The 27333-nt window shown below is 31.9% G+C and overlaps 2 protein-coding genes across 4 annotated transcripts; one reads left to right on the top strand and one right to left on the bottom strand.

Moving 5' to 3' along the window:
- The first annotated feature begins 252 nt into the window (after positions 1-252).
- On the top strand, positions 253-23668 carry LOC123263374 (transcription factor CP2-like protein 1). 3 transcript variants are annotated; one of them, XM_044726081.1, is made up of 11 exons: positions 253-993; positions 1137-1374; positions 2208-2367; positions 2979-3059; positions 3654-4022; positions 10220-10364; positions 10457-10669; positions 10848-11096; positions 11180-11256; positions 21484-22067; positions 22173-23668. In XM_044726081.1, exons 1-11 carry the CDS (start codon positions 862-864, stop codon positions 22253-22255), a joined length of 2331 nt encoding a protein of 776 aa, XP_044582016.1. In that variant the 5' UTR covers positions 253-861; the 3' UTR covers positions 22256-23668. The 3 variants fall into 3 exon arrangements, with proteins under 3 accessions (XP_044582016.1, XP_044582015.1, XP_044582018.1); XM_044726080.1 differs by having other exon boundaries at positions 21478-22067; XM_044726083.1 differs by lacking the exon at positions 2979-3059 and having other exon boundaries at positions 21478-22067.
- Positions 23391-25802, bottom strand: LOC123263069 (zinc finger BED domain-containing protein RICESLEEPER 3-like). The gene is made up of 4 exons (XM_044725607.1): positions 25013-25802; positions 24770-24884; positions 24315-24679; positions 23391-23407 (listed from the first exon to the last, which is right to left on the bottom strand). Exons 1-4 carry the CDS (start codon positions 25800-25802, stop codon positions 23391-23393), a joined length of 1287 nt encoding a protein of 428 aa, XP_044581542.1.
- Positions 25803-27333: the final 1531 nt, after the last annotated feature.

The raw sequence follows: 27333 nt of genomic DNA, 5'->3' as shown, positions 1-27333 counted from the left end.
AATTTGAATTTTTTGGAAAAGAAGATAATTTGTTATTACAAAATGCGATTCGGTAGAGGCTCTGCAATGTTGTTCGATGCATTTGTTGTTTTTTCACGTGTCCTTTCACTGAGATCCCGGGGCTGCGCACTACTGGAAACACACCGACAGCGCGAGACCACCGGCATCAAGAAATTGTACAATAGTTTCTTTGTTATGTTTTAAAAGACTATTTTAAAAAAGTCACGTAGCTTTTACACCTGACTTTTTCTATCATTTATCGTCAGAACAAATTGAATACTTTAGTGGAAGATAGATGATAAAAGTAGCATCAACTCGAAGATATTAGCAAGTGATGTCTTCATATCTAATTGAAATACTTGAATTTAGAAAGCTATATTTTTTTAGCTGTGTTCTAGGTAACTCTAAAAGACACATTTTAAATCTTTTATTAAAATACAATTTGTAGATGCTTGAATGAGTTGTTAACAGCAAATTCTTATATCAAACTAGAAAGAAAAATAACTACTACATTGTGAAATTAACTTGAGATAAAAAAATAACATGATGAGTTAAAACGGCCAAATTTTAAATCAAAAAGCTGTTGAACAATAAATATACTGAAAAATTAAAACGCTTCAAACAATGCATATGAGATTACGAACTTTGAATTAAGGCCGATATTGATATACATTAAACATTTTTATATGCTTATTTTTTTTATTAAATTTCTTAAAGTTATCATTTTTTAATCTACAAAGCATCATTGAAACGTTAATATATAACAATAAACAACTAACTTTTTTAAAAATAAAAAAAATCAAGTCCAGCACAAAATAGTAGAATTGTCAAATAGTAGTTTCATTGTCTAAATTGATTAAAATGGAGTTACAAGAGACAAGCTCAGATGCACTGAATGAATCGATGTGGCCGGATCATCTTCCATCACCATCGTATCAACAATTATCACCGCCTGTTCAACAAAGCGGACGCAACGTCATTACCTCTCAACAAGTATGTTCAATATCACAACCTACGCATTGCATGATTGTTATTTCCACATGATTCATCTTTTAATACTTTCTATTTATTGTTTAAATAATAAACATAAACATATATCTCTCAATCATCTTAATATCCCTAATATTGTCCTATAGATATCCGTGGGTTATCATACTCCGGATGGTAGTATTTTGTGGAATGAAAAACGCGAATCACCACAAAGTTCTCCGGATACAAATGAACCATTACTTCATTCCGATGAGATACGAGAAAATTCACCAACAAATGAACAAGCTTCAGCTTCTGGATATCATCAGTTTATGTCAAATCGTAAACGACGATGTGAGCTTAACCAAATTGGTGACTTAGATCGCAAATATATTCGAAGAGATGGTAAATAATATTTTTTTTTTTTTTTTTTCAATAATTAGTTTTGTTATTAAATTATCATTTAAAGAAAATTAATGATTAATTATACTTCATTTGGTAATAAAACTTGTAATACCCAAAAATGTAACATAGTATTGTAATTTAAGTTTTGAATTACAATACTGCTGTGGGTCAATTGCTTATTTCCTCAAGATGATCACGTGTTACCAACTTCCGAGCTCATGCTTAAACGTGAATTTATATGAGGGCAAAATTTATACGCTGTTATACTAACAAAATTCGTCAAGATTTATCTGTTGTTTTATTGAAAGTTTTTAATAAAATATTACTAACAATATTAATTTTAATCATAACAATAATGGTAATTTTTTTTCTCATTCGCTGACATTAAATTGGAATATAACAGAATCGAAATTCGGCCTTTTAATCATTTATTGATCATAATAATCGTTCAATAATATTAATAAAAAGAAGTTACAGCAATTTTGTAGCAATTAGACAGTAAAAGTTCCAACGACGTATCTGCTGTCTTGTTTTACTTAATGAAAATTGTTAGCTTCCTATATAATATGACACAGCGCACTCTGGTAATTTTTAAACAGTAATTTATGCTTGACTCATGCGGGGACGAACCACCAGACGACCTTGTTGATACACTTGGTCTTAATTTCTTACAAAGCGATTGATTTTCTCGTGTATTCATTAACAAATGAAGAAATATTAAATTAATCTTTATTTTACTTGAAAAAAAAAAAAAAAAAAAAAAAAAAAACGTATGTATATAGTTCTAATCTTAAATAAAAATTCAAAGATTACATTTTTTTCCATCAATCTAGGTTCCACTGCAAGTAATGTATCGTTACAAGCATGGTCTTCCAAGCAAGTTGAAGAATTTGAACATTTGGTTGGTTGTGGTGATCTTGATGGATTGAATGGTTCACTATCTGCTATTGGTACTAATGAACTTGTTAATGTTGTTGCATCTTATAACATAAGGTAAATAAAATTAATAAAACAAAAAACAATTATTATTTTTCATGTTTATTTATGATTTAAATTGAGTAATATTCTTCGAGTATTCTTAATGAAACAAATAAACCATGAATGCTAGTTAATATAAAATAATAAATTAACCATAATAACACATGGACATTACTGCAACACAAAAGTACTTGATATCTAGTTTGTGTCAGTTATTTCGCTCCCTATGCTATATAGTACTGAATACTGATTTGAGCATGTAAGCTGACAACGTAGTCCTCTCGTGAAGAGCGAGAACTGTCAAACAATCTATATGTCTGTACCTCTTTATAAATCTTACTCAATCTTACGCGTGCAAACTACGAGGGTAAAATTGATTATTTGGTATACTGAATTTTCGCTGTATGTGATTTTTTTTCACTATTCAATAAGCTATAAAAAATGTTATTTTGTGTTTTTTTTTTATTTTGTTTGAAAAAAAATTTATAGATTTGATTTTTATTTTACTTTATGTTTGAAAAAATTTAACAAATAAAATCTATGTTAAATCAAGATAATTGAAGATTGTTGAAATTATGTACGGCTCTTTAGTTTATGCGTGAGCTATAAATATAGGGTTGTTTCAGTGAAGCTTTGTTGGCGCTACCCTCGTTGACAATCTTCAAACAGGAAGCTCCTTCCCCGGAAAATCAGATCAACAATCCAAAGTGAGTGCATATCATCACTGTATCCCTAAAATTATTTAAACTAAACTATCATAGAGATTTTTTGTTTTTGAAATAAATTTTTTTACACGACAGCACGATATTTTGATACTTAAGCGATCTACGTTATCATTATTTTGTTTTAATTCAACTAACGTTAATGAAAAACCTTTAGAATTAACCCAAAAATAGTTCAATTAATTAAAAAAAATTTCCTACATGATGTCGAACTAGTTAACATACTCATGACTTTTATCTTAATGCTTTAAGAAAAAAATATAATGTTATCTCGTTATTCTTGCCACATACTTTTGTGTGTCATGACTCTTTGATTGAGTCTTCATAATTGTGCTTGACTTCTGAAAGTATTATTGTAGTACTTTAAAGCGTAAATTTATCTGTGATTACTATTTAATTTGAAATGAAAAATTCTTGTTACAGTGATTCTTCATCTTCTTCGTTTACATCATTCTTTAGTCTATTGTATTATAAATATATACATATTTTATTCATTAACAACTTGCTATTTGTAATTTATTGTTATCAACTCTTCAAATCTTAATAATTATTTGTGTTTTTTTTTTTTAAATATTGTAGTTTGAATCACGTGTCGCAACGGAATCTTAATGGATCTTACCCAAATAATGGAAATATTGGTCTATTAGTTGAACCAGATAGTAATAACAGCCTCAACAATAATACAAGTAATAGTGTTTCTACAACGACAACAACTATAACATCAGCAACAACATTACCACCGAATAGCACTGGTAATAATCGAACCAACACTAATTATAGTAGTAACGCTCCAGGATTTAATTCTTGCAATGGCAACAGTGGGCGAGAACAACCCACTAATTTTAATTCTTTACTATATTCAAACAAAGATGATTTTTCTAATGGTCCGTCCGCTGGTAATCATGTGTCCTCATCTCAACAAGAGTATGAATTTAATGGAGATAATCGGTAATTGTTTATTTATCTATTTATTTATTTGTTAGTAAAAAAAAATACCAATTATAGATTTGGAAAAAAATTAAATTACTGAATACAAGAAATAGATTATTACTTTTAGCCCACAGAATCTAGTCAGTTTAGCAAAATTTATTAGAAAGCACTCAGAAAATTATGATTTCGGTAAATTTCGATACCCAACTGGTTAATTAAGAATTCTAAATTTATTAACGATTTTTTTTCAATAGATTTCTGACATTAAAACGAAAATTTTAAGCTTTTGATAAGGTGTTTATCTCAAAACTTCGATTTTTTAAAGCCAAAAAATCGATTTTGCTCCGAAGACCGACATCTCAAAAACTAATTAAGTTAAGGTAAAAGCCCCAATAGATGATCACGTACCAGTATATGATCACTCCATGTATTTGTATATCTATATTCACAAATATAGGTATACAAATACATGGAGTGATCATATACTGGTACATGATCATATATTGGGGCTTTTACCTTACAGACCTCGCGTAAAGCTTGAAAAATTGAGAAATTTATTGCGAAAAATTGTTGTTTTAACAACATATCTACCAAACTATAACAACATATCTACCAAATAACACTCGATATCTACCAAAAATTAATTTTTTTTCAAACTCGATTTTTTAGTTTTACAATTAAAAGTTTTACAATTTGTTTTTAGAAACTTTACACATCAGATTAATAGTTTCGGAGATATTTAATTTTTCATTTTCATTTTTTTGTTTACTTATAATTTGTAAAAAAATTAAGACCGCCGTTAGATAGTTGTTAAAATTCTTAACTAACCAGTTGAGTATCGAAATTTACCGAAATCATAATTTTCCGAGTGCTTTTTAATAAGTTTTGCCAAATCGGGTAAAACTGACTAGATTCTGTGGGCTATTTATTTTGCAAAGTAAATACCAAATAATATTCTTAAATCGTCAGAAATATCGAAATTATAGGTTTTTATTTTACAAATATATCATTGTTGAAAAAAAAATTAGGAAAACGGTTGACCCTGAAGGCCATCCTTGCAACTTCCCGCTAGTTCCATACCTGGGCGCTTAAAATTGCATTTATGACGTTTTTGAGCTCTTCGAGCTCAAAAATACAATTTATATGTTGTGTTGAGCTCTCTGAGATCAAAGAGATAGCTTTTCTATGCTTTTGAGCTCTTCGAGTGATAGCAGTTTGATAAAACACTATTTTTTGAGTTTTCAAACCGCAATAACTTTTGAATGAATGAACCGATTTTCACGTGGTTGGCGGCATTCGACGCAGTTTTTTAAGCTTCATGAAGAATCTTCAAGTTTGGATTGATAGAACAAAAAACTTCGGAGTAATTCCAAAAAAACACTTTTTTCGGTTTTCTTTCGTCAAGTATAACTCACGAACGAATCAACCGATTTTGACCGGACTGGTGGCGATCGACGTGGTTTTCCAAGATTAAGAGCTGATTAGTTTTTGGAGTTGATTGATAAAACCGTTTGAAAGTTATTCCAAAAAAACCACTTTTAAAAAAAATTTTTTTACAGTTTTTTTTAGATTTTTCGAAATCTATCCGTCCGAATCGGTCCAAATTGTATGTAAAATCTAAGTTTGGACAATCCCTTTCGAATGGCGCCAACCACACACACACACACACACACACACACACACACATATATATATATATATATATATATATATCCCAGACGTTTTCGGTCACTCCTGAGAAAACACAGCATAGAGAAGAGAAAAACAAGAAGAGGCCGCTATCCACGCCCAGCCCTTCCTCGGAAAACGATAAGCCAGCACATAAGAAGACAGCCCGGGGTGATACCTGGACCAAAGTGACTCGGAAAAACAAGAAAAAGGAAGAACAGGAGCCAGTGGCTCAACCTGCTACAGCCCAAAACCAGCCAAGCAATGTTGGCTCCAAGAAACCGAGGAGGAAGAAGATAAAAACTAAAGCTGTGCTTGTCCAACCAGCTGAAGGGCGAACATACGCCGATCTCCTCAAGGAAATCAAAGCCAAGGTTAACCCGACAGAGACTGGAGTAGACATAAAGTCTATCAAACAAACGAAGCGAGGGGGCGTTCTTGTAGAAATAGGTCGCAAGACTGAAGACACTACCGCTTTCACGGCTGCGATAAAAACAGCAACTGCTAACATCGGTACAGTCAAAACGCTTACACCAAAAGCAACGATCGAGATCCTGGACTTGGATGCCATCACTACTGAGAACGACGTCCGCGAAGCACTCAAACGTGACTTCACCGACAGCCTGGAGATCAAACGGGTAAATTTGACAAAGCCTACTCGACGGGGCAACCGGGCAGCCTTCTGCGAGATAGACGAGGCTAGCGCGTTCAAAATCCTTGACAAGGCTCGTATAATGATCGGATGGGTCAACTGCCGCATTCGACCAGTTGTAAAAGTAACACGCTGTATCAGATGCCTCGGATACGGGCACGCGACGAACTCCTGCAAGGGGCCTGACAGAAGCAAGTGCTGCTTTAAATGCGGGGGAGGAAACCACAAAGCTGCAGACTGCGTTGAACAGCCAAAGTGCTTCCTCTGTACACAGGAACAAGAAGCTCCTGATAGCTTATGTCATATTCCAGGCTCCGAGGCTTGTAAGGTATTCCGCACCGCACTTGCCGAAGCTACGAAAGGGCAGAAATGACACGCATACTTCAAGGAAACCTGAATAGATGTGCGTTGGCGCAAAATTTACTTCGCCAGCGAGTCTTTGAAGAGAGGATCGACGTTTGCTTCATCTGTGAGCAATATCTAAACCTCCAAGATAGAGCATGGTTCGCAGACAAAACTGGCACGGCGGCAATCTGGATTGCAAATACAAAGAACGTTACCACCATCAACAGCGGAAGTGGAGCAGGTTTTGTCTGGATTCAAACCCCCATAACCTACTTCATGAGCGTCTATCTCTCACCTAACGAAGGGATTAGTGTGTTCCGACAGAAACTGGCAAATATAGAGGATGTGATCACCAAGTTCGACGGCGAAGTTATCGTAGCTGGTGACTTCAATGCTAAATCGGCTGAATGGGGCGCTGATTTCTCCGACACCAGAGGCAACGAGGTCGCTGACGTCGTGGCTAGACTCGACCTCATAGTGCTAAATACTGGGAGCACCACGACTTTCAGAAGGCCGGGGTACCAAGAGTCCATCCTCGACATTTCGTTGGCGACTCCAAAAATTGCCAACATGATTGAAAACTGGACAGTATCCGAAAAATACAGTGGCAGTGATCACCAGTTCGTGACATTTAACGTTGGATTGGCATCTGCTCCGGTACCACAACACGACCTTTCTAAGCGAAAGTGGAATGTCAGGAAGCTTGATCCAGAGGCACTGCGAGCTTCACTTGCACGGAGCTGGTCTACCCTTCAGAACAACCCGACTCCGGATACTTGCAGCGAGACAGAAAGGACAGTACTAAATACGATGAAGGAAATTTCCGCCGCATGTGACGCCTCTATGCCGCGGTCGAAAAACCGGAGTTTTCGCAGGCCGGCGTACTGGTGGTCAACAGACATAGCGGAACTTCGCAAAATGTGCCATCAACTACGTTGCCGCGCAACGAAAGCCGCCAAACGCTCCCCAAGCCAGGATTTGTATTCAAAAGAGTACAAGCAGGCCAAAAAGACGCTAAATCGAGCCATCAAAGCAAGTAAAGCAAAGTTGTGGAAAGAGATCTGCAACGATCTCGACAATGACATCTGGGGTAAAGCCTACCAAATTGTCGCCAAACGACTTGGAAAGGCTTCACCAGAGGCGCCGAAGTCTCCAGCCTTAATGGATAGCATCGTAGCGGAGCTTTTCCCCAAACACCCGCCGCGGGAGAAGAAACACTACACTAAAAATAACGAAGTAACGCCCTTCACAACTAAGGAACTACAAGACGCGGCCAAGTCACTCAAAACAGGAAAGGCACCTGGACCTGATGGCATCCCGGCATCGGTGATCAAGATTATAGCCCTGGAATACCCAGACTTACTCCTGAACACCTACAACGCATGCTTGGCAACTGGCACCTTTTCCGCGGTCTGGAAACGGCAGAGATTGGTTCTCTTAGACAAAGGTAAGGGAACCCCCATAACACCTTCGTCGTTTAGACCACTCTGTATGCTAGACATTGCTGGAAAACTGCTCGAGAAGCTCATACAAGGGAGACTTCGCGACGACATCGACCGTGCTGGAGGTTTTGCCACCAACCAGCATGGCTTCCGGAAAGGTCATTCGACAGTCGGAGCGATCAAGAAAGTCATAAAGACAGTAACACAAGCATGGTCTGGTAGCCTCAAAGCTCGTAAAGTATGTCTTCTCCTCACGCTAGATGTCAAAAACGCATTTAACAGCGCAAATTGGGGAGACATTTTAGACGCTCTGGAGCACAAGTTTGACGCGGAGCCAGAAAATCTGGCACTAGTCGACAACTACCTTGACGATAGAAAGCTAATAGTGGAAACTACTGAAGGCCCACAAGAATACGCCATAACGGCTGGCGTGCCGCAAGGCTCAATAATGGGGCCTGATCTATGGAACGCAGACTACGACGAGCTTCTTGAAATCCCGTTGCCAGAGCAAGTAGTGCTAACAGGCTTTGCAGACGACGTTGCAGCCACTATAGTGGCGGACAGCGTGGAAGAGGCCGAACTGCTAGTTCGGGAAACCATCGACACCGTCGAGACTTGGCTCGATAAGCATCACCTGAAACTCGCCAAACAGAAAACCGAGATGGTCGTTTTGACCCGTCAAAAATGGTTTCCAAAACCATTCGCTATGGACATGGGAGGAACAACGCTGACGTCAACAAGGGCCCTGCGGTATCTAGGGGTAATGATAGACGAGAAACTATCTTTCCGTGAACACCTCGACAGTGCATGCAAGAAAGCCAGCAAGACTGTGTCTAGCCTAGCACGAATTATGACCAACACCATGGGACCAAGAACAAAATAGAGAAGAGTTGTTCTAGAAGCAGTCCACTCAGTACTACTTTATGGAGCGGAGATATGGGCAGACATATTAAAGCAGAAGACCTACCGGCGAAAGATCGCAGCAGTACAGCGGCGAGGCGCTCTCAGGGTTGCCTGCGCCTACCGCACAGTTTCCGAAGCGGCTGTATTGGTCATTGCAGGAGCCGCGCCCATCGACCTATTAGCGTTCGAAAGAGCAAAACTCTATGACGCTAAAGACAGTGATGATAACATGAAGGACGCAAGAACGAGGATAAAGGCGGAAACGCAGCAAGAGTGGCAGGACCGATGGACATCGGGAGAGACGGGCAGATGGACGGCGCGCCTGATCCCAAACATCAACGTCTGGCTCTCTCGGAAGCACGGGGATACGGACTTCTTCCTGACCCAGCTATTGACGGGACATGGGCAGTTCAATGCCTATCTTTTCAAGATGGGTTTGCACAGCACACCAACGTGCAAATACTGCCCGGATAAAATCGACGACGCCGAACACACATTCTTCGAGTGTGCTCGATGGAAGGACTACAGAAGAAGCACCGAAGAGATCATAGGCACCAGGCTCTCCCCCTCAAGCCTGGTGACCTATATGATCAAACAAGAGGAAAACTGGTCAGCTGTTGCAGTTTATGCACAGCACCTCCTGAAAGACAAAATCGCAGAAAGGGACCAGTAGCCAGGAGTAGGCGTCGTGAGACGCAGCACGACTGGATTGAAGTAATGCTAACGCGGTTCCAATCCAGTCCTCCCCGTACCATCTAGGGGAGAGGGGAAGAGGAATGTTTTTTTTTTAGTGGGTAAAAATCTCCACACTACCGACTATCGATATCTGCCGGAAGATGGGCGGCAGAGTTAACGATACCCGTGTCTTTTGAAGATCTTTTTTCGTACCTCTTTACAAAAAAAAAAAAAAACACACACACACACATACACACACATAGTGACACGCTCGCGGGAATAGTCAAGGAGGCTTCCTGTGACCTTCAAACGTCGAGATCTGATGAAAACTCGATTTTTGCAAAATGGGGTAAAACCCATGACTTCCCGATTTTTGAAAATTTTCAATTTTCTTAGCGGGAAGTTAAAAATTTCACAACATTAAATTTTTAGTTTTTTAATATTTCTGCTTGTGGAAATTTTGTTCATATTTTTTTTTTATAAAAATTTGTTTTCGGTTTAAATCTCTATTAATTTCTATTAATTTTTAGATTTCAATATGTATTGGGAGCATCGACAAGTATGGCAATAAAATTAGTTGATGAAACATTGACGTATCTTAATCAAGGCCAACCTTATGAATTAAAATTAAAAAAACTTGGTGATTTATCAGCATATCGTGGAAGAATACTTAAGGTAATAAGCAATAAGCTTTTAATTGATTGAGGATGCAAATTTTATTGATAATTATAACTAAAATATTTATTTTATTTTATTTTAATATTTAGTCAACGATTAAAATATGCTTTCATGAGAGGAGATTGCAATATACTGAGCGTGAACAAATGATTGCTTGGCAACAGGCTAGACCTGGTGAGCGTTTGTTAGAAGTTGATGTACCTTTGAGTTATGGTGTATTGGAAGTAACACAAAATGCTTTACCGAAAAATACTGTTGAAATTACATGGGATCCAACTAAAGAAGCTAATGTTTACATTAAGGTAAACTATTAGCTATTGATTTATTAATAAATTTATTAATATATAATTATTGAATCAAAAATTTTATCTAGTATTAAATTTTTTGGTATGGAATCTAAAAGACTAGAATTCACATCAAGATTATAAATGATTCTAGTAAAATTATTTACTATAATAATAATAATTGTTTTATATACAGATAAATTGTATCAGTACTGAATTTACGGCAAAAAAACATGGAGGTGAAAAAGGTGTACCGTTTCGGATTCAAGTAGAAACATCGTTATGTAATGATTTTCGATTGCATGCAGCCTCTTGTCAAATCAAGGTCTTTAAATTAAAAGGAGCAGATCGTAAACACAAGCAAGATCAAGAAAAAATACGCCGAAAACCACCAGAAAAACAAGACTTATATCAACCGAGCTGTGAATGCACTGTTTTAAGTGAAGTAAGTAAACGTATACGTATAAATATACATATAAAATATATATATAATTATCTATTCAAATTTTATTTTTTTCTGGATTTCAGATACCACTCAATTTATTACCACCAACAAATTCTGGTCTGAACAGTCAAATAAATCCTATTGTACCTACTGATATAACGTAAGTACATTTTTATCTATGAAAATTGGTGGTTTGGGTATTATTATTTAATTTTTTTTTAACTATTTTCTGATATTATACTGAAATATTTCTGTTGATCATATCTTAAATCTCAGTCAGCTTTAATTGATGCAGATATTTGATAGCTTTGAAAATTAAAAAAAAATATTAAAAAAAAGGATTTTGTGAATTTATTTTTAAATCATTTGTCAATAAAACATTATATGTTGAAGTGAATTATATGTTAAGATTTATGAAAATGGTTTTTTTTTTTTTAAATTCATATATTTTCTTCCCAATAATTAAAAATAGAAATTGCAAATTTTTATTTTGTATTAATTATTATTAAAAATTATTGATCATAAGAGTTCATGTAAATATTAGAGAGAAATTTAATTTATTAAAAAATTCGCAATCTAAAACTTTTAATATAACTCAACCGGTTAGTAAGGGATGCTTTATTCTGAAGCCGAGATTAGTTTTTAAAGTTGTAAAAAATTGATATTTTTTAAACGTATTTATTTATTTAACGATACTTGGCAATATACATCACATTGGTAAACATTATCACATAAATTTGAATTTGATGAAATTGTAATAGCATGGTATAAATAATCAGATAATACTGTAATAGAGTTTTTTTATATACTTGTGGAAATTTTTAAAACGAATTTAAAATAAAAATAGAGTGATTAGCAAAAAAAATCATTTTATTGTAAATAAGTATAAGGTGCTTTATATTAATTGTTATAAATATTTTATTGACAAATATTGGAAAAGTAGTCATTATGAAAATTTCTTAATACGTACCCCATGCTTTTTTACAATAATATTAATTTTTTTTGTTAATCACTCTATTTTTATTTTTAACTTATTGAAAATTATTATCTACTTTTTAGTTGAGTTTTCTATTAAGATGTTTTTTTAGTTCTTTAAACTATTATTAAGTTTGTAACTACTTCCCTGTTATGAGAGTGGGTAATTTGCGCGTCTGTTACCTTCTTTGGATGTGATATCCATTTCTCAGGCTTTTTCTATGGTAAATTTAAAATTACTAATCTTGACGATCCTGATTTTGTTGTTTTTAAAATTCTTTAAGAAAGGATCCCTATTGAATATTTTAAAGAAAAAGATCAGGCCAGCCATTGGTCTTCTAGAGTATAAATCATTTTATCTGTAAATCTTACGTATGTCTTCAGTGGTGATATTAATTCTAGACTTGCTACGAAATAGTAATGTCTTGCAGAATTTGTGCTATATTCTTTCCAACCTTTGATTCATGAGCATATCAGTAAATAGAGATCAGATTGCAGTTCCACACTTCGGTATGGGTACTACAAGAGCATCGAAAAGGCTGATAAGAAGATTAGCGATACTACAATCTTTACTCGTCCGAGTGATGAGTCTAAGAATTTTGTACGCTTATAGAGTGTTCTTATCAATATGCACCGTAAAGGTTAACTAGTTATCAACTATGATTCCCAAATCTTTGATCTCGTCGACTTCCTGCATTTGTTCGTCATCTAGCCTGTAATTATAAAAGGGCATGACGGCGCATTTCTTTATATTTAGATTCAATTTATTTTTTCGGCACCAGTCATGGATTTCGTCTATGTTGTTTTGTAGAATATGAGAGTCAAGTATGTTGGTGATCATTCTATAATTTTTCAAGCCATCAGCATACAGTAGCTATTCTGATTGAAATTTACTGCCTATGTCGTTTACAAAGATTTTGAATAGTATTGGGCTAAAATAAGATCTTTGGGAAACTTCTGATGTTATGTCATACTTTTCGGAGATGTCTCCATCAATTCTCTCTTGCAGATTTCTATCTATCAAGTAAGACCGAAGCCAATTTAAAACATTACCACCAACCTTGCAATCTCTCAGTTTTTCAAGAGGATATCGTGATCAACTTTGTCAAACACTTTGTTGAAATCTGTATAAATAGCGTGTACCTTAACATCATTATTCATGGCCTTGAGAATATAATTAACATACGTGTAAAGATTGGTCGTGGTCGATCTTCTACACATAAATCCATGTTGCTTCGGTGATATAACATTCTTGAAAGACGAGATCAGTTGAGGCAGGATAATTTTTTCGAATAATTTAGCTAAAGCAGATTGAATGCATACTGGCCTGTAGTTCGTGAATTCTGACCTGAATCCGTTCTTATGGATTGGACTTACATATGATAACTTCTATTGTGATGAAAAGATTCCTTGTTACAATAATGTGTTTAATATGTGTGTTATTGGTTCACAACAACACAGTTTTTAAGAACAAATTAAGGTCATCGCTATCAGGTTCAGCTCGTTTTTTTTAGGATTTAGCGTGAGCAATTGCTTAAAAACTTGGTCATAGTTCGCTTCGAAATCGGGTAAATTTAGATCATTTTCACCAGGGTTCATGTGAAAATCATCATTGTCACCATGATTCATGGCCACGTAGGTACTTGTAAAGTATACAGTAAATAAATTGTTAACTTCAGCTCTTGAGCTGGTTGTTAGATTGTTCCACGGCATTGCTGACAGAACGTTGATGTTGTTACTCTTCTTAATTTCTTAAATTTAAGTTTAAACAGATGTCGGGATGATTCAAAAAATATCGTAAACTAAATTTACTGAGTATACATTATGTTAAATATTTCGTAATATTTTTTATTAGCAAAAAAATATCTTTAGCGGTATATGATTTTTTTTTTTTTTTTATAATAATTATTTATGTAGGAAGTATTTTAATATAAAAATATATATTTTTTATTTATGTCTAATTAACAATCAAAATATTTTTTCAATTGCAAAAAAAAGTCTTACAACAAATGATTTCAAGAAACAAATAAGAACGTTAAGGGGTTAGGGGTAGTCAGAGGCACGAAAAAATGAGAATTTTTTTTGCTATTAAATCATGTTATTTTACAAAAGTAGTAATATGGCATTATTATACAATGTTTTGACTTGAAGTCACGAAAATTAAAAAAAAAAAAAATTTAATTTCCAAAGTTATAGCTGTCTGTGTTGACCCAGTTCCAAAAAAAGGTCCTTGCGGTGACAATCGTAAGTCCTTGGAGATTCATCTAAAATCAATCGGATGAAAAAAATTAGTTTTATAAATAGATAATTCTGGGCCTGATCGAAGGATTTTTTTTTTTTCAAAAATTAACAAAATGGCGGCCTCAGGAAATTTTTGTCTAGATTTTTGGGAAAAAATCAACAGTTAATTGGTCTTAAAAAATCGAAATTTTTGAAAAAAAAAAAAAAAATCCTTCGATCAGGCCCAAGTTTATTATGTATTCTAAAAGCTGTATAAATTTTATTAAAATCTACTGAGCGGTTTTCGAGTTACAGTTGTCACCAGTTCAAAAAACATAGTTTTGAGAAAAACGCGTTTAAAAGTTTCACACTAGATTCACGTACAGAAATACGAATTATTAAATTACTTACATCGAGTCATCTATTCCTGGGCCATATAATAGTTCTTCAGCCATTGTGGAAGTTTCCAAAACATTAATTTGCTGTTGCCTACGAAGCATTCTGCCTTCCCGAGTGTTGTCGTTGGCGCGCTGATCTGCCACTTTCACACGTGCAGCATCCAATTTTTCAGCATACCGATGGGAATTAGACCCACAATTAAGTCCTAGGGTATCCATAATCATGAATAATGAATTTGTACCTTCATTAAATATACAAGTAGCTATGTATGCAGCAATTTGTACGATAGTAGAACTAGTATTCACGGTTTTTGGGCATATTTTCCACACTGGTTGGTTGAAGCTCTCATTATTATTCTGATTGAATCCACCTACACATCTTGAAAGTAAATTATCATTACTGAGATCGTCGTAAATCGGTTTAATAGCTTTTAAAACATCAGGAGGTAAGGGAGAATAATCTTGAGTATAAGTATCAAGTTCTCCACTTGCTTCAGCGCGCTGGTAAGAGCACCAAGAATCTTCGCCTTTGGGACACATATCATGATTCGGATTTTCATTAGTCGAACCGTAGTGGTAAAAAGTTGCCATAATAGCAGATTTCATATCTTCAATAGAATCGCAATGACGACGTATTGATAAACCATAGTACACAGTTAATTTGTCTATTACTTTTCCTGTAAGCCTACCTCTACTACCAAGACCTTTTTGTTTAGTTTTCAGAGTACGCAGTCGAGTCCCCATCCGCTTCTGAACATGGCCTATACATTCCTTTTTATTTATGGTTGTATTTTTGTAAGGATCTGCTTTTATAATTCCAGAATAGGATGACAATAGAACCCTAAAAGGGGGTTTCTTGAAGCTGCCGCTAGCTATCTGCTCCCGAGCGCTTTGAAGTACCCGAGCTCTCTTTGTTATTTGTCGAATAACTCAAAAACTAATTATCGGATCGACTTGAAATTTTCAGAGAATATTTTTAAGATATTACACATAACGAAAATGCAAAAAAAAATAATTGATTTTTTGAAAATTCTGACTACCCCTAACCCCTTAATTTATTGTCTACTTTTCTCAAATATAGTAAATTGGTTACTAGAATAAATAGTCGTGATATTATATTAATGTAACAGTTGAATTCAACAATTATTAATTGGTTTCTTCAAATGATAAATTGATACGGTCTCCAGGAAATCGTGAAACAATAACTTATTATTGGATATTGCTTTTTTGAATTTTTGACATAAATAGTTCTTGGTGATAACAGTTTAAAACTACTCTGTATTATCTCTCAATTGCTTGCTAAGATTAGGAATTCAGTGTAGATAGTAGATACAAGATTATAAGTTTTGCAAATCAAAATAAAAACATTTTTTTTTTTTTTTTTTAGTAAACGTTACTTTACTTACGCTCTAGTATTGAAATATTATGTCTTAAAAAATATGCAATATTTCTGTTATTGACTAGATTGAAAAAAAAGTTATGATTAAAGATTATTCAAATTTCTAAACTTTTTTTTTGATAAAATTATGATAAAATTTTTGATAAAAAAGGAAAATTGTAATAACTATAATTACAATGTTATTTCTAAAATCACTAAAATTTTGTAAAATTTTGCATGATTTAACTAAAAAATAAGTATTAATTACTTTTATTTTGTGTAAAGTTGTAAGTTGTAAATAGTTTCGCAGTCGTCATGTTTTAGAAAAAAAAATTTTTCCATTAGTCTTCTAGTAATTTAATTCTTTCATATCGCCAATATGGATCAAACTTAATGTTCATTTGATCAATTTTATTCAGTTGAAAATATCTAATGTACTAGTTGAATTAAAAACTTTTCTACAATGGTTTACACGTCTTGTCACCAGCGTAACATAGGTATTCTGTTCGTAAACAACTCGATGGCAATAAAATTTATTATATTTATTCTTTGAACAATTACTTCGAATTGATAATTGAATTTTTTAAAACTATTAAAAATGCTATTGTCAAAAATTATCTAAAATAAGTGTCAAATAAAAAAAAAATAGCCCATTTTTTAAAATAAGCATACGGAAAGAAATTTTCTTTAAAAATTACCGTTAAATTCACTGTAATCGTAGGACACAATGCGGCCTTTTTATTTATTACCATTTTTTAAATAAAAATTGCGAAAAAATTCATTTATTTTGTGGCAGACTTCATAAAATTAACCGAAAACTGAATAAAATTCACAGTAGACTACGGTAAAATTTATTGAAAAAAGTTAAAAATGATCTCACTTATTAATAAATGATTAGGTCGTGCCATTTGTCCTACGATTACCGCGAATTTTACAGTAATTTAAAAAAAAAATTCTTTTAGTGTACATTGATGTTAATAAAATATTTTTATCAAGTATGTTTGATTTTTATTTAATCATAATTTTTATCAGCTTTATTAAGGTTTCAATTTATTCTAATCTTTTTCATATCTTAAATAGTAGTGGAAGAATGACAGAAATAAATTTAGATAACAAAGTACTTTAATTAATTTCGAAAGTACTTTGAAATTATCGGAATTTTTCCTGTTAAGCCACGAGTACATTAATAATATTTCAACTTAATGTATTTATCATGTATTTATCATAATGTCATATTTTTAAATGCATGCTAAATAATATGATAATTAGTAAATGTAAATTTTCGTAATCTAACGAATATGTAATTTATTATATAGTTTTAAACTGATCTACATATTGAACTAACAATTTTTTTACATGTCAGTATGTAATTTTATTTTGTTACAAATTAATTAAAAGATGAATGGAGTATTCTTAAGTAGGATGGTATTTCAATTTTCCGAAATTTCTAAATATTCTATACTAACAGTCCGCCCGGCTTTGCACGCGTACTTAACAAAAATTTCAAAATTAATTACAATATAATATAGCTTATGTCACCCTAGGATAGTGTAGCTTCCTAACAAGGAAATAATTTTGCAAATCGGCTTAGTAATTCGGAGCCTATTCAAAATGTAAACAAATAAACAAACAATCAAATCCTCTTTACAAATTATTTCCTCTTTGTAATATTAGTATAGATGAACATGATACAACTTACAAAATATTTACAGAAACTATGGACTCGTTCAATTTTACTTAGTTGGACTGAGCTTAGATTAGTATAAGGTGCATTGTTTTCTTATAGATATTATTTACAGAGAATGCAGTCACTTTTAGTTTTTGGTATAAAATCTGGCTAAAATATGCCAAGAGCTTAGTTAACTTGAACGAGCCCTATGAAAAGGTGTTATAAAGTAAAATTTATCAAAAAATAATTTACAAAATTAATTTACTGTTTCATTCAAAAATGATGAAGAGAGCCAGCTCAGAAAGGTAATTTTAAGAATTTTTAAGACTGTCAGAAAATTTTTGTGAAAATTAATAAGTAATGTGAATAGAGAAGATAATTGCTCAAGAATAAAGATGTATAGTATAAAAATAAGTTCTAAAAATCAAAACTAAATGATTCAAATTTAAATAAAGTTTATATCGAAAGTTATATAACTTATTTCTGTACTAATAGTTTAATTCCATAAAGTTATTCGTTAACTTCAAAAGTTTATTATTCTATATTCTCGTTAGTGAAAAAAGAAAAAATTAAAAAAAGTCAGTACCTCTAAACGTTGGAATAAACGATTATTTCTTAATCCACAGTATAAATTATACTTATTTAACTAATAAATTATAAAAAAAAATAATTCATTTACTGTTTATTGGATTTGCTATAAATCTTATTGAAATTAAGCTGGAAAAATTGTTTATAAATATAATAGCATTTAAAAAATTTGTAATTAATAGTATTTTTAATACTAATAGCTAAAAAATATTCCAAAAATTGCGTGATAAAACCTTCTGTAGTAACTTAATTTATAAAGAAAAATCTACCTAAAAAATACCAATTAGCTAAAATAGGTTCGTGACAATATTAATTCAAGTGTATATGTTTTAAATGTGATAGTAACGAATAAAAAAAAAATGGCTGGCCTTGATCATGCAAACTCGAATGAGGATGTATGAAGTACTCGAAGGGCTTAAATTAATGACGTAAATACTTGATGGTTGATGCATGTGTAGAGTTTTAAGGGGGCGTAAGTGAATCCATCTAATATCAGTGTTGTCAGATTTTCTTTCGTGTTGTTAAATGGTGTTTCATGGTTGATGCATGTAGATTCTCTGATATCCACAGAAGGAACTGGAACAGAGAAGAAAAGAGATGAGATGAAGAGGGGCGAGTTACTTTTAAAAATTTATATGAAAGAGGAAATATAAGCATCTATTTGTGAATCAGTTTAATACTGTGTTGGACCGGTATTTCCTGGTGAGTTATAATATATGTATATAAATTTGTATGTATGTATATATATATATATATTGCCAGCGAGCTTCGGCACTAACTGGCTTAAACCGGCTGAACCTAGCAATATACTAGTATGTACAGCTAAACTGACAACCAACATCAGTTTAATATGTTTTTACATCAGTGTCGTAAACGCTGTATTGCGTATCGTTGAATAACTTCTGTGGCCAACGCCCGGTAATAATGTGATGTGAGATTAACAATTGGAGTCTCTCGTTATTTTGAATTTTTTGATACATATAACATATAATCAACTGGACTATACTGGCTTTACTTCCATTCGATTCTCTTCTATTATATATCTTCTTGTGCAAGAATCAACTCCATACTGTTGTTAGTGTTATTGGAACTATTCAACTTGGACAGTCGTATCGCAGATCGTTGGGATAGACCCTTAGCAAGACGGAGATTTTAATAAAAGAGAAAGATTATTCAGTGTTATTTCTTATCTGAAAAAAATTAAATAACATTCAAAAAGAGTTTATTCGTTTAAAAACGTTTTCATTCAAATTGAAATTTCTTTATCCGTTTTTTATTTATTTTTTAAATTTTGTTTCGCAGTTTGGTATAACCACATTTACTTTCAATTATAATCAGGTTAAATTGATAAACAAACCAATTAAACAGCGCAGTCATGATTTATCGTTAGTGTTACGATAGTATGATTCACGTAAATCAATATTCAGTGAGGTTACTTATCCAATTGTATTATTGAATTTTTTTGTTGTGAAATATTTTTTGTTTTTGAATTTATTGAAAAGTTTTTATTTTTTCAAAATTTAAAATTACTTTTGATCGGGGTAAAATAAAGAATTTTATAATTATACATCTAATTATTGTGGGAATGATCGCTTTTGTTGGACCATTTTTTTACGTAGTCGAGCAGCAACGTTGGCTTTTTAAATTGATAAACGATATTGCAATTAATAAATTGTGTATTGTTAAGTATTATATAAAATTGATAAACTTATCGGTAGAAATGCACTTGATAAATAATTGTCAAAGTGAATTATTTGATATTAATATGGAATGTGAACCGCTAAAAATGTGTCCCGGAAAGGCATCTCGTTTCCGGAGATGACGAGCAGCTTAATCATCGGTATCCCGATGCCAAATTAAAGACTTTCGTCTTTTATTTCATTGTTAAAATTATAGCTAGATATATTTGATTTGAATACATACGTTTTTCATACATATACGATCGATTGAAAGTTTTATTTAGTCGTGAATAAAAATATATTTTGAGTTACGCGAAAATATAATAATTAAGTAAATAAAATGTCATTCAATTTACCAATTTATATTTTTGTGGGTGGAAATACATCTCCTTTATTTTTGGTGTATGTACTTGAACGGGAAGTGAGAATTGGTCAGAGCAGCGGTTTCAAAATAAAAATTATTGCTAAATTATTACATGCACTAGTTTGTAATCCTACTGACAATAGAACGTATCATACTTCAAGACGTGATTTTTTGAAACCTGTTAGTCCAATTAGTAGAAAACAGCGTGGTGTTAAAAGAATTAATACCGGTCGAAGGCATCAAGATATTGTTTGTCACATGAGTGTAATTACTAGGTTAATTGAATTCAAACCAAACTTTGAGTAAGAACTTCTTATAGTTATTAGTATTATTTTCTTAGAGTTATAGTTATTTATATTTATCAATAAATTAATGTAGAAAATCAATTAATCTAAATCGATTCAAAATGACTTTTTTTAAGATTAAATTAAAAATTTATAAATTATGAATTTTATTTAATATAAAATTAATTTAATTTAATTCATAATAAATTTAATTAATTGTTAATAATTTATGGTTACATAGAATATAGAGAAGTAAACTATATCAATAATTTGAAAAGGCAACTTTAACTGCCATGTTGATTTTGCTCTGAATATTTAAGAACGTCGCGAACTTTTAATTTGCATTAAAAATTAAAACACTATATATAGACGGTAATCAGCAATAACTTTTTAAAAATTTATCGATAGCATATTTAACTTCAATAATGTTTGTTTGATAGAAATACATGTTACGAAAAATTTTTTTAAAAATTTTGTTTTAAGATATTGCTTTTCATTGTTTTCTAATCAATCATATCAGTAATAATTTAAAACAGGGTGAAGTTATATTTAAGCATTTTAAAATTTTATTTAATACTCTCACTCTTTATAAGAAGATGAATTTTATTTGTAAATAAATATATAGAGAGATTCTTACCATCATTATTTTTGTCAGCGATGCATAACTAATAGATTTAAGCGATAAATTATAGAAATATTTTAATCTAATATCTCTGCAATTGATTTTATCTAAAAATTAATTCAATTTTAATTTCTTTGATAGTATATGATTTATCAATAAATATTTAATAAAACCATTAATTATTAAAATTTTTATTATGTTTAGTTTAAGCCGAAGCTCGGGAAATGGATCACCTTCAGATTCTGGGCCAGACGATATTAGTGAAGGATCACCACAACAAATACCAAGAACACTATCACCAGCACTTATTCTTCCAGATCAAACATCAAATACTGATATAACAGTTGGTGGACCATTTTCCCTTCCTGAAAATGCAAATTCTACACAAACAACGGCTTGGTTGCGTGCCAATGGGTTTCAAACACTTGAAGCAACATTCAGAGATTTTTCAGCCGGTGATTTTCGTTTACTGACTCGAGAAGATTTAATCCAAATATGCGGCTTAGTTAAAGGTATTCAGCTCTACAACAGAATTAAGTTACGATTCCCAGAGCCATTACGAACTTTATATTTCGCTGTGGAAAATAATGAAATTCCAGTGTGGGAAATTATATATTTGCATCATTTAAATAGTAAGATTCTCATTGCTGAAATCTTGAAGAAATTCAACCTTCTTTATGAGCATTTACATTCCACTTGGGTTAGAGGACCACATAATATTCGGATTTCAATTTCTAATGAAGTTGTGGAGAATATGAAAGATGAAAGTTTATACTTAATCGAAATTATAAAAGGTACACTTATTTTTTATTTTTATTTTTGTTCGAGTATGCTTTTGGATGTTTATAAGCATATTAATTTTATGTTAACAATCATTAATATTTATTGTTTATTTACAGATATGCCTAACGACAGCTACAAACTTCTATTAAAACCTTTTAATGGTGACAACGATGTTAAAAAGAATGCAAGAATTTCCTAAATTTAAATTCAAATAATTTATCTGTCGGTATAATATGCAAAACATATATTTTACTAATTTTTACGGCAATACGAAATTTAGTACCAACAACTTGTGTTTTTTTATAAACGCTACTATTCAGTGTATTTGTTTTGGTGATATATTAATTTAAATGACAAATTAATAAATCGCAGATCTATTTTTATATCTCAATCAAAGAACAGTGTATCGTATTATAAAACATTACTTTGATTTGAGCTTATTAATTTGTATTCTTAACAAGAGATAATTTGGCGGGTTTCGATTTTTAAACTATTTCAAAAAATTTATTTTCGTTAAATAGTAAACTTTAAAAATATCGTTTTAGTTTAATGTTTGATAATAATGAAATTGTTATAAATTGAACAATTCTAGTGACTAAAGTTAACGATAAAAATTAAATTTGTTAACTTTGCATTAGAGAGTTTCAATAGTATATTCCACGAATAATTTAAGATTAATTCTATAATCATCATTATTTTATCATGGCTATTTTTGTTTATTATTAAAAAAACAGAAAAAAATTTTTTCTATTGAAATAATTGTCATTAATGAAAATTTTACTGTTTATTATCAAAATTGTATTTTTTTTTAATTATATTATTTTTTATTGTGTTATTTGCATGCCATTAATACTATTAATTATTTTGGTTACGATATTAGTGAGTAAAAAATAATTTTTATAATGGTAACAATTCTAAAATTGTCCATTAAATAATTGCTTATTGTTATTACTAATGAAATGAATTTTTGTTTGATAATTTATATTACACTTATGATCCAGCATATATCAAATTTAATCTGAAAACTTTATGTATTATTAAAATATTTTAAAACAAGATGTAGATAGTATAAATAATGCGTAATGAATCAAATTAAGTTCTGAAAATGTATTTAATTATAAAATTTTCTGTATTTATTTAACATGAAGTAAATCTAGGGTTAACTTATAATTCAAATAATATTTTTAAAAACTTCTAAATTTTTATTTGATACTGATAAATATCCGTAATTTTGTATATTTATTTGAATCACGTGATATTTAAAAGTAAGAAAGTAATAGTAATTTAGTATTAACGAAATGTTATATTTTATATCTATAAATGAGACTTTGAAGTCATTCTTTAATATAATCTAAATGTTATTCAGGAATAAATGATTAAATGTTGCAATTATCGTCTGTATTGTTAATTTATGTAGTTCATAATTTATTTTAAAGTTAATTGCACTACGATATTTTGTTTATTCTTTACTTGCAAAATTATCGCTAGCATTATAAATTGACAAATGATTAGGTCATGCCATTTGTCCCACGATTACCGTGAATTTAACAGTAATTTAAAAAAAAAATTCTTTCAGTGCACATTGATGTTAATAAAATATTTTTATCAAGTATGTTTGATTTTTATTTAATCATAATTTTTATCAGCTTTATTAAGGTTTCAATTTATTCTAATCTTTTTCATATCTTAAATAGTAGTGGAAGAATGACAGAAATAAATTTAGATAACAAAGTACTTTAATTAATTTCGAAAGTACTTTGAAATTATCGGAATTTTTCCTGTTAAGCCACGAGTACATTAATAATATTTCAACTTAATGTATTTATTAAGGCTGTACAATTTAACCGGCCAAGCCGGCTAAAAAAGTTAGCTACATTAATAAGCTAGCTAACCGATAGGCTTAGCTAATTTAACCGGTTAACTTAATTAGCTCAGCTAATTAGTCAACGGCTAACTGGCTAATTCTTTATTTCAGCTATTCGCTGATTCTTTATTTACAGACAGGTTCAAAAAATAATAATAATGTTTTTTTATGACAAAAATAATGCAAATAACGAAAGTAATTTATTTAATTAATTAACACTTAACAATATTTTATTTATGAAAATGGCTCTTAAATGAATTATTGAATTTGTTTTCCGTAATACTTCTATTTTGATAAAGAAAAATCAATAAATTAGCATTTTCGGGTAGTAAACAGTTGCGTTTTGAGCTAATAATGTTTCCAGCTGTAGAAAAAGCCCTTTCAGAGGGTGTACTTGATGCTGGGACACCTAAGTATCTTCTCGCCAGCCTAGCCAGTTTAGGAAACTTATGGCGTTTTGAGTGCCACCAATGAAGAGGGTTGTCACCAAGCGGAATATTTGGCTCCATTTTGAAGCTATTAATTTCTCTTTCATTTTCATTATCTAGATAATTTGGATTATCACTTTCAAAGCTTGCCATTCTCTCAAAGCTTTGAGATAAGGCTTCACAATTAAAGAGATAGTCCAAATTTTTCTCTCTCTTATTTTTAGTGATAGCTGCTGGTGTCTCTTTAACATTTTCTTTGGCCATAATTTCTAAAATTTTTTCTTGGACCGACTCTCGAAATTCTTGAGTTTCATCAGCCATATTTTTATATCTGCAATATATTAAAACATTAATGAATTTGATAATCAAATTTTTTAAAATAATTTCGTTATTAATGAATAAATGTATCGTGTAACTATACCTAGGATCCAAAAAACAGGCTAATGCAGGTACGGAATCATAATCTTCCTCCAAAAACTGAGCTTCTAGTTCTTCGCGAAATACTTCTTTAAGTGATTGAATTTTCGGAGGGTCATCTGAATCATCAAGCACCAAGAACTTATCTATCTAGTTGATTCCGTTTGACTAGACATTATTTTCGTTGCTACTTCAAACGGTTTCAATATTCGGACCAAGTCTTTTAAATAATTCCATTCTAAATTACGTAACAGCAATTTTTTACACATTACTGTAGTTGTAAACTCAAGATTCAGTAACACACTTTCAACTGCTTGTCTTTGTTCCAATAGCCGTTCAACCATATTGTAAGCGGAATTCCAACGAGTTACACAGTAGCTAATCAAAGAATGGTCAGGTAAATTATGTAATTTCTGGGCATCTTTAAGAGCTTTTGTTGCTTTATATGAATGTTTAAAGTGACCAACGATTGCAGAAACTTTTTGAAGATGTATTTGAAAATGTTCTTCATTAAAAGCTTTTTTTATAACAAGCTGTAACGAATGACAAACGCAACGAACACTTTGACCGTTCTTGATGTCAGCAGTAGAGCTTTCGCGCATTGCAGCCACCATATTTCGTGCATTATCATGGACCACAGCAATTATTTTATCTGCCAAATTCCACTCTGATAAAGCATTGCATAAATGATGGTAAATATTTGCTGCCGAGTGACTTTCAGTCATTTCCAAGGTGTTCAAAGTTACAGAGAATAAATTCCATAACTCATCTATAGCATGTACTGTAATTGTAATAAATGAAACTGCAGAACGAGATGTCCAAGCGTCCGTTGTAATCGACACATCATAAAAATTACGAAGAGTTGCCAGTATATCTTTACGCACTGATTGGTACAAGACTTCTAAGCGATCTTTTATGACTGTTTTGCTCGGGATCACATATTCAGGACTGAGAGCTTTAACGAATTGTATAAATCTTGGACCTTCGGCGTGTGATAACGGTAACATACCTATTGCTATGTATTTTACAAGTGACATAGTGATCGCTTCTTTATGTATTTCGACGCGCTGAATCCGAATCTGAAGTCAGTTTTGCCCATACACCCTCAAAATTTTGAGTAAAATGCAAAAAACCCAAAAAAAGACAAAAAATTGCGAAAAACTGCAGCCACAGCAATGAAAAAAATTTTTTGGACCTAGATCACGTATGATTTTTATGTATTTCAATTTACAGAATCTGAATCTGAACGTTTAGTAGCTCCTTGAGCCGTCAAAATTTGAAAAAATTGCAAAAAACTAAAAAAAAATCGAAATTATCGAGATTAAAAAAATTTTTTGGATTCAGATTGAGTATGATTTTTATGTACTTCGTTCCACTGAATTTGAATCTGAAGTTTTTTTGTCCCATTGATGTTTTAAAATCTTAAAATATCTCAAAAAATCAAAAAAATCGAGAAAATTGCAGTTATAAATATGAGAAAAAATCTATTAAACACGATCGTTAATGACTGAGGTGTATTTTCATAGATGGAATATGATCCTTTTCGAATTTCGGACTGTCCTTCGTTTGTATCGAACTTTTTTAGCTTCAAATAAGCTACGCAGAGGGTTCCTCTCTTACCTTTTTTGTTTTCTTCTGGTATTTCTTTTTTTAGCATCAAGCAAAATATTGATTGAACTTGATTAAATTTATTTCTATCGGAAAATCTTTTTTAAAACCATGCGACGATAAGAAACGATCTTTCCGATTTTAAGCTGTTCTCCGTTTGTGTCGAACCTCAAGAAACTGCTACTCTTGAGCCGATGGATGAGAGCGAAGAAGGAATGCAAGTTGACGACGTCTATGAAGAAAACAGTTCTGAAGACGAAGAATATTTGGCCGGTGTCGGTCAAAATAAAGACCCTGAAACCTTCGTCAAACTAGAATTAAATGACCTTTTGCGAGATATAGGGCTATCCAAAGAGGGATCTGAACATTTAACGGCTCTATTGAAGAAGAAAAATTTATTAACTAAAGGAACATCAGCTTATTTTTATCGCGATAGGGAGAAAGAGTTCCGAAAATTTTTCAACAACACTAACAAAAATTCATTGGTTTACTATTCAGATGTAAAAAGATTGGTTGATGAATTAAAACCGAACACATTCAAAGACGATGAATGGAGGCATATGCACCGATGAATGGAGGAATACGCACCGATTCCAATAGCCTACTCGACCACACTTACAGAAACTTATGAAAATTTACAGATTGTATTAAATAAAATAAAGTATTCGGATCATCAATGGAAAATTTGTGGTGATTTGAAAATTGCAACACTTCTGTTAGGTCAACAATAAGGGTTTACAAAATATCCCTGCTTTTTATGTTTATGGGATAGTCGAGATCGGGAAAATCACTATGTGAAGAAAGAATGGCCAACGAGAGCGAACTTGGATCCAGGTTCTCAAAATGTGATACGAACGCCGTTAATTGATCCTTCTAAATACCTCTTACCACCACTTCATATTAAGCTTGGTCTTATGAAACAGTTCGACAAGCTCTGGAAAAAAATGGCAATTGTTTTAT

The sequence above is a fragment of the Cotesia glomerata genome, linkage group LG4 (assembly GCF_020080835.1).
Source record: "Cotesia glomerata isolate CgM1 linkage group LG4, MPM_Cglom_v2.3, whole genome shotgun sequence".
Classification (NCBI taxonomy): domain Eukaryota; kingdom Metazoa; phylum Arthropoda; class Insecta; order Hymenoptera; family Braconidae; genus Cotesia; species Cotesia glomerata.
Note: the sequence above shows the minus strand (reverse complement) of the source record. Positions and strands in the feature narration are given on the sequence as shown.

What these genes read in the sequence shown, in the direction of transcription:
- LOC123263374 (XM_044726080.1), top strand. Translation starts at nt 862, where the DNA reads ATGGAGTTACAAGAGACAAGCTCAGATGCACTGAATGAATCGATGTGG. An exon ending in ATTGTACCTACTGATATAAC is followed by an intron (nt 11,257 to 21,477) that starts GTAAGTACATTT and finishes TATTATGTTTAG; the next exon opens with TTTAAGCCGAAGCTCGGGAA. An exon ending in CTTAATCGAAATTATAAAAG is followed by an intron (nt 22,068 to 22,172) that starts GTACACTTATTT and finishes GTTTATTTACAG; the next exon opens with ATATGCCTAACGACAGCTAC.
- LOC123263069 (XM_044725607.1), bottom strand. Translation starts at nt 25,802, where the DNA reads ATGTCACTTGTAAAATACATAGCAATAGGTATGTTACCGTTATCACAC. An exon ending in GTGTAAAAAATTGCTGTTAC is followed by an intron (nt 24,885 to 25,012) that starts GTAATTTAGAAT and finishes TTGATGATTCAG; the next exon opens with ATGACCCTCCGAAAATTCAA. An exon ending in GCCTGTTTTTTGGATCCTAG is followed by an intron (nt 24,680 to 24,769) that starts GTATAGTTACAC and finishes AATATATTGCAG; the next exon opens with ATATAAAAATATGGCTGATG.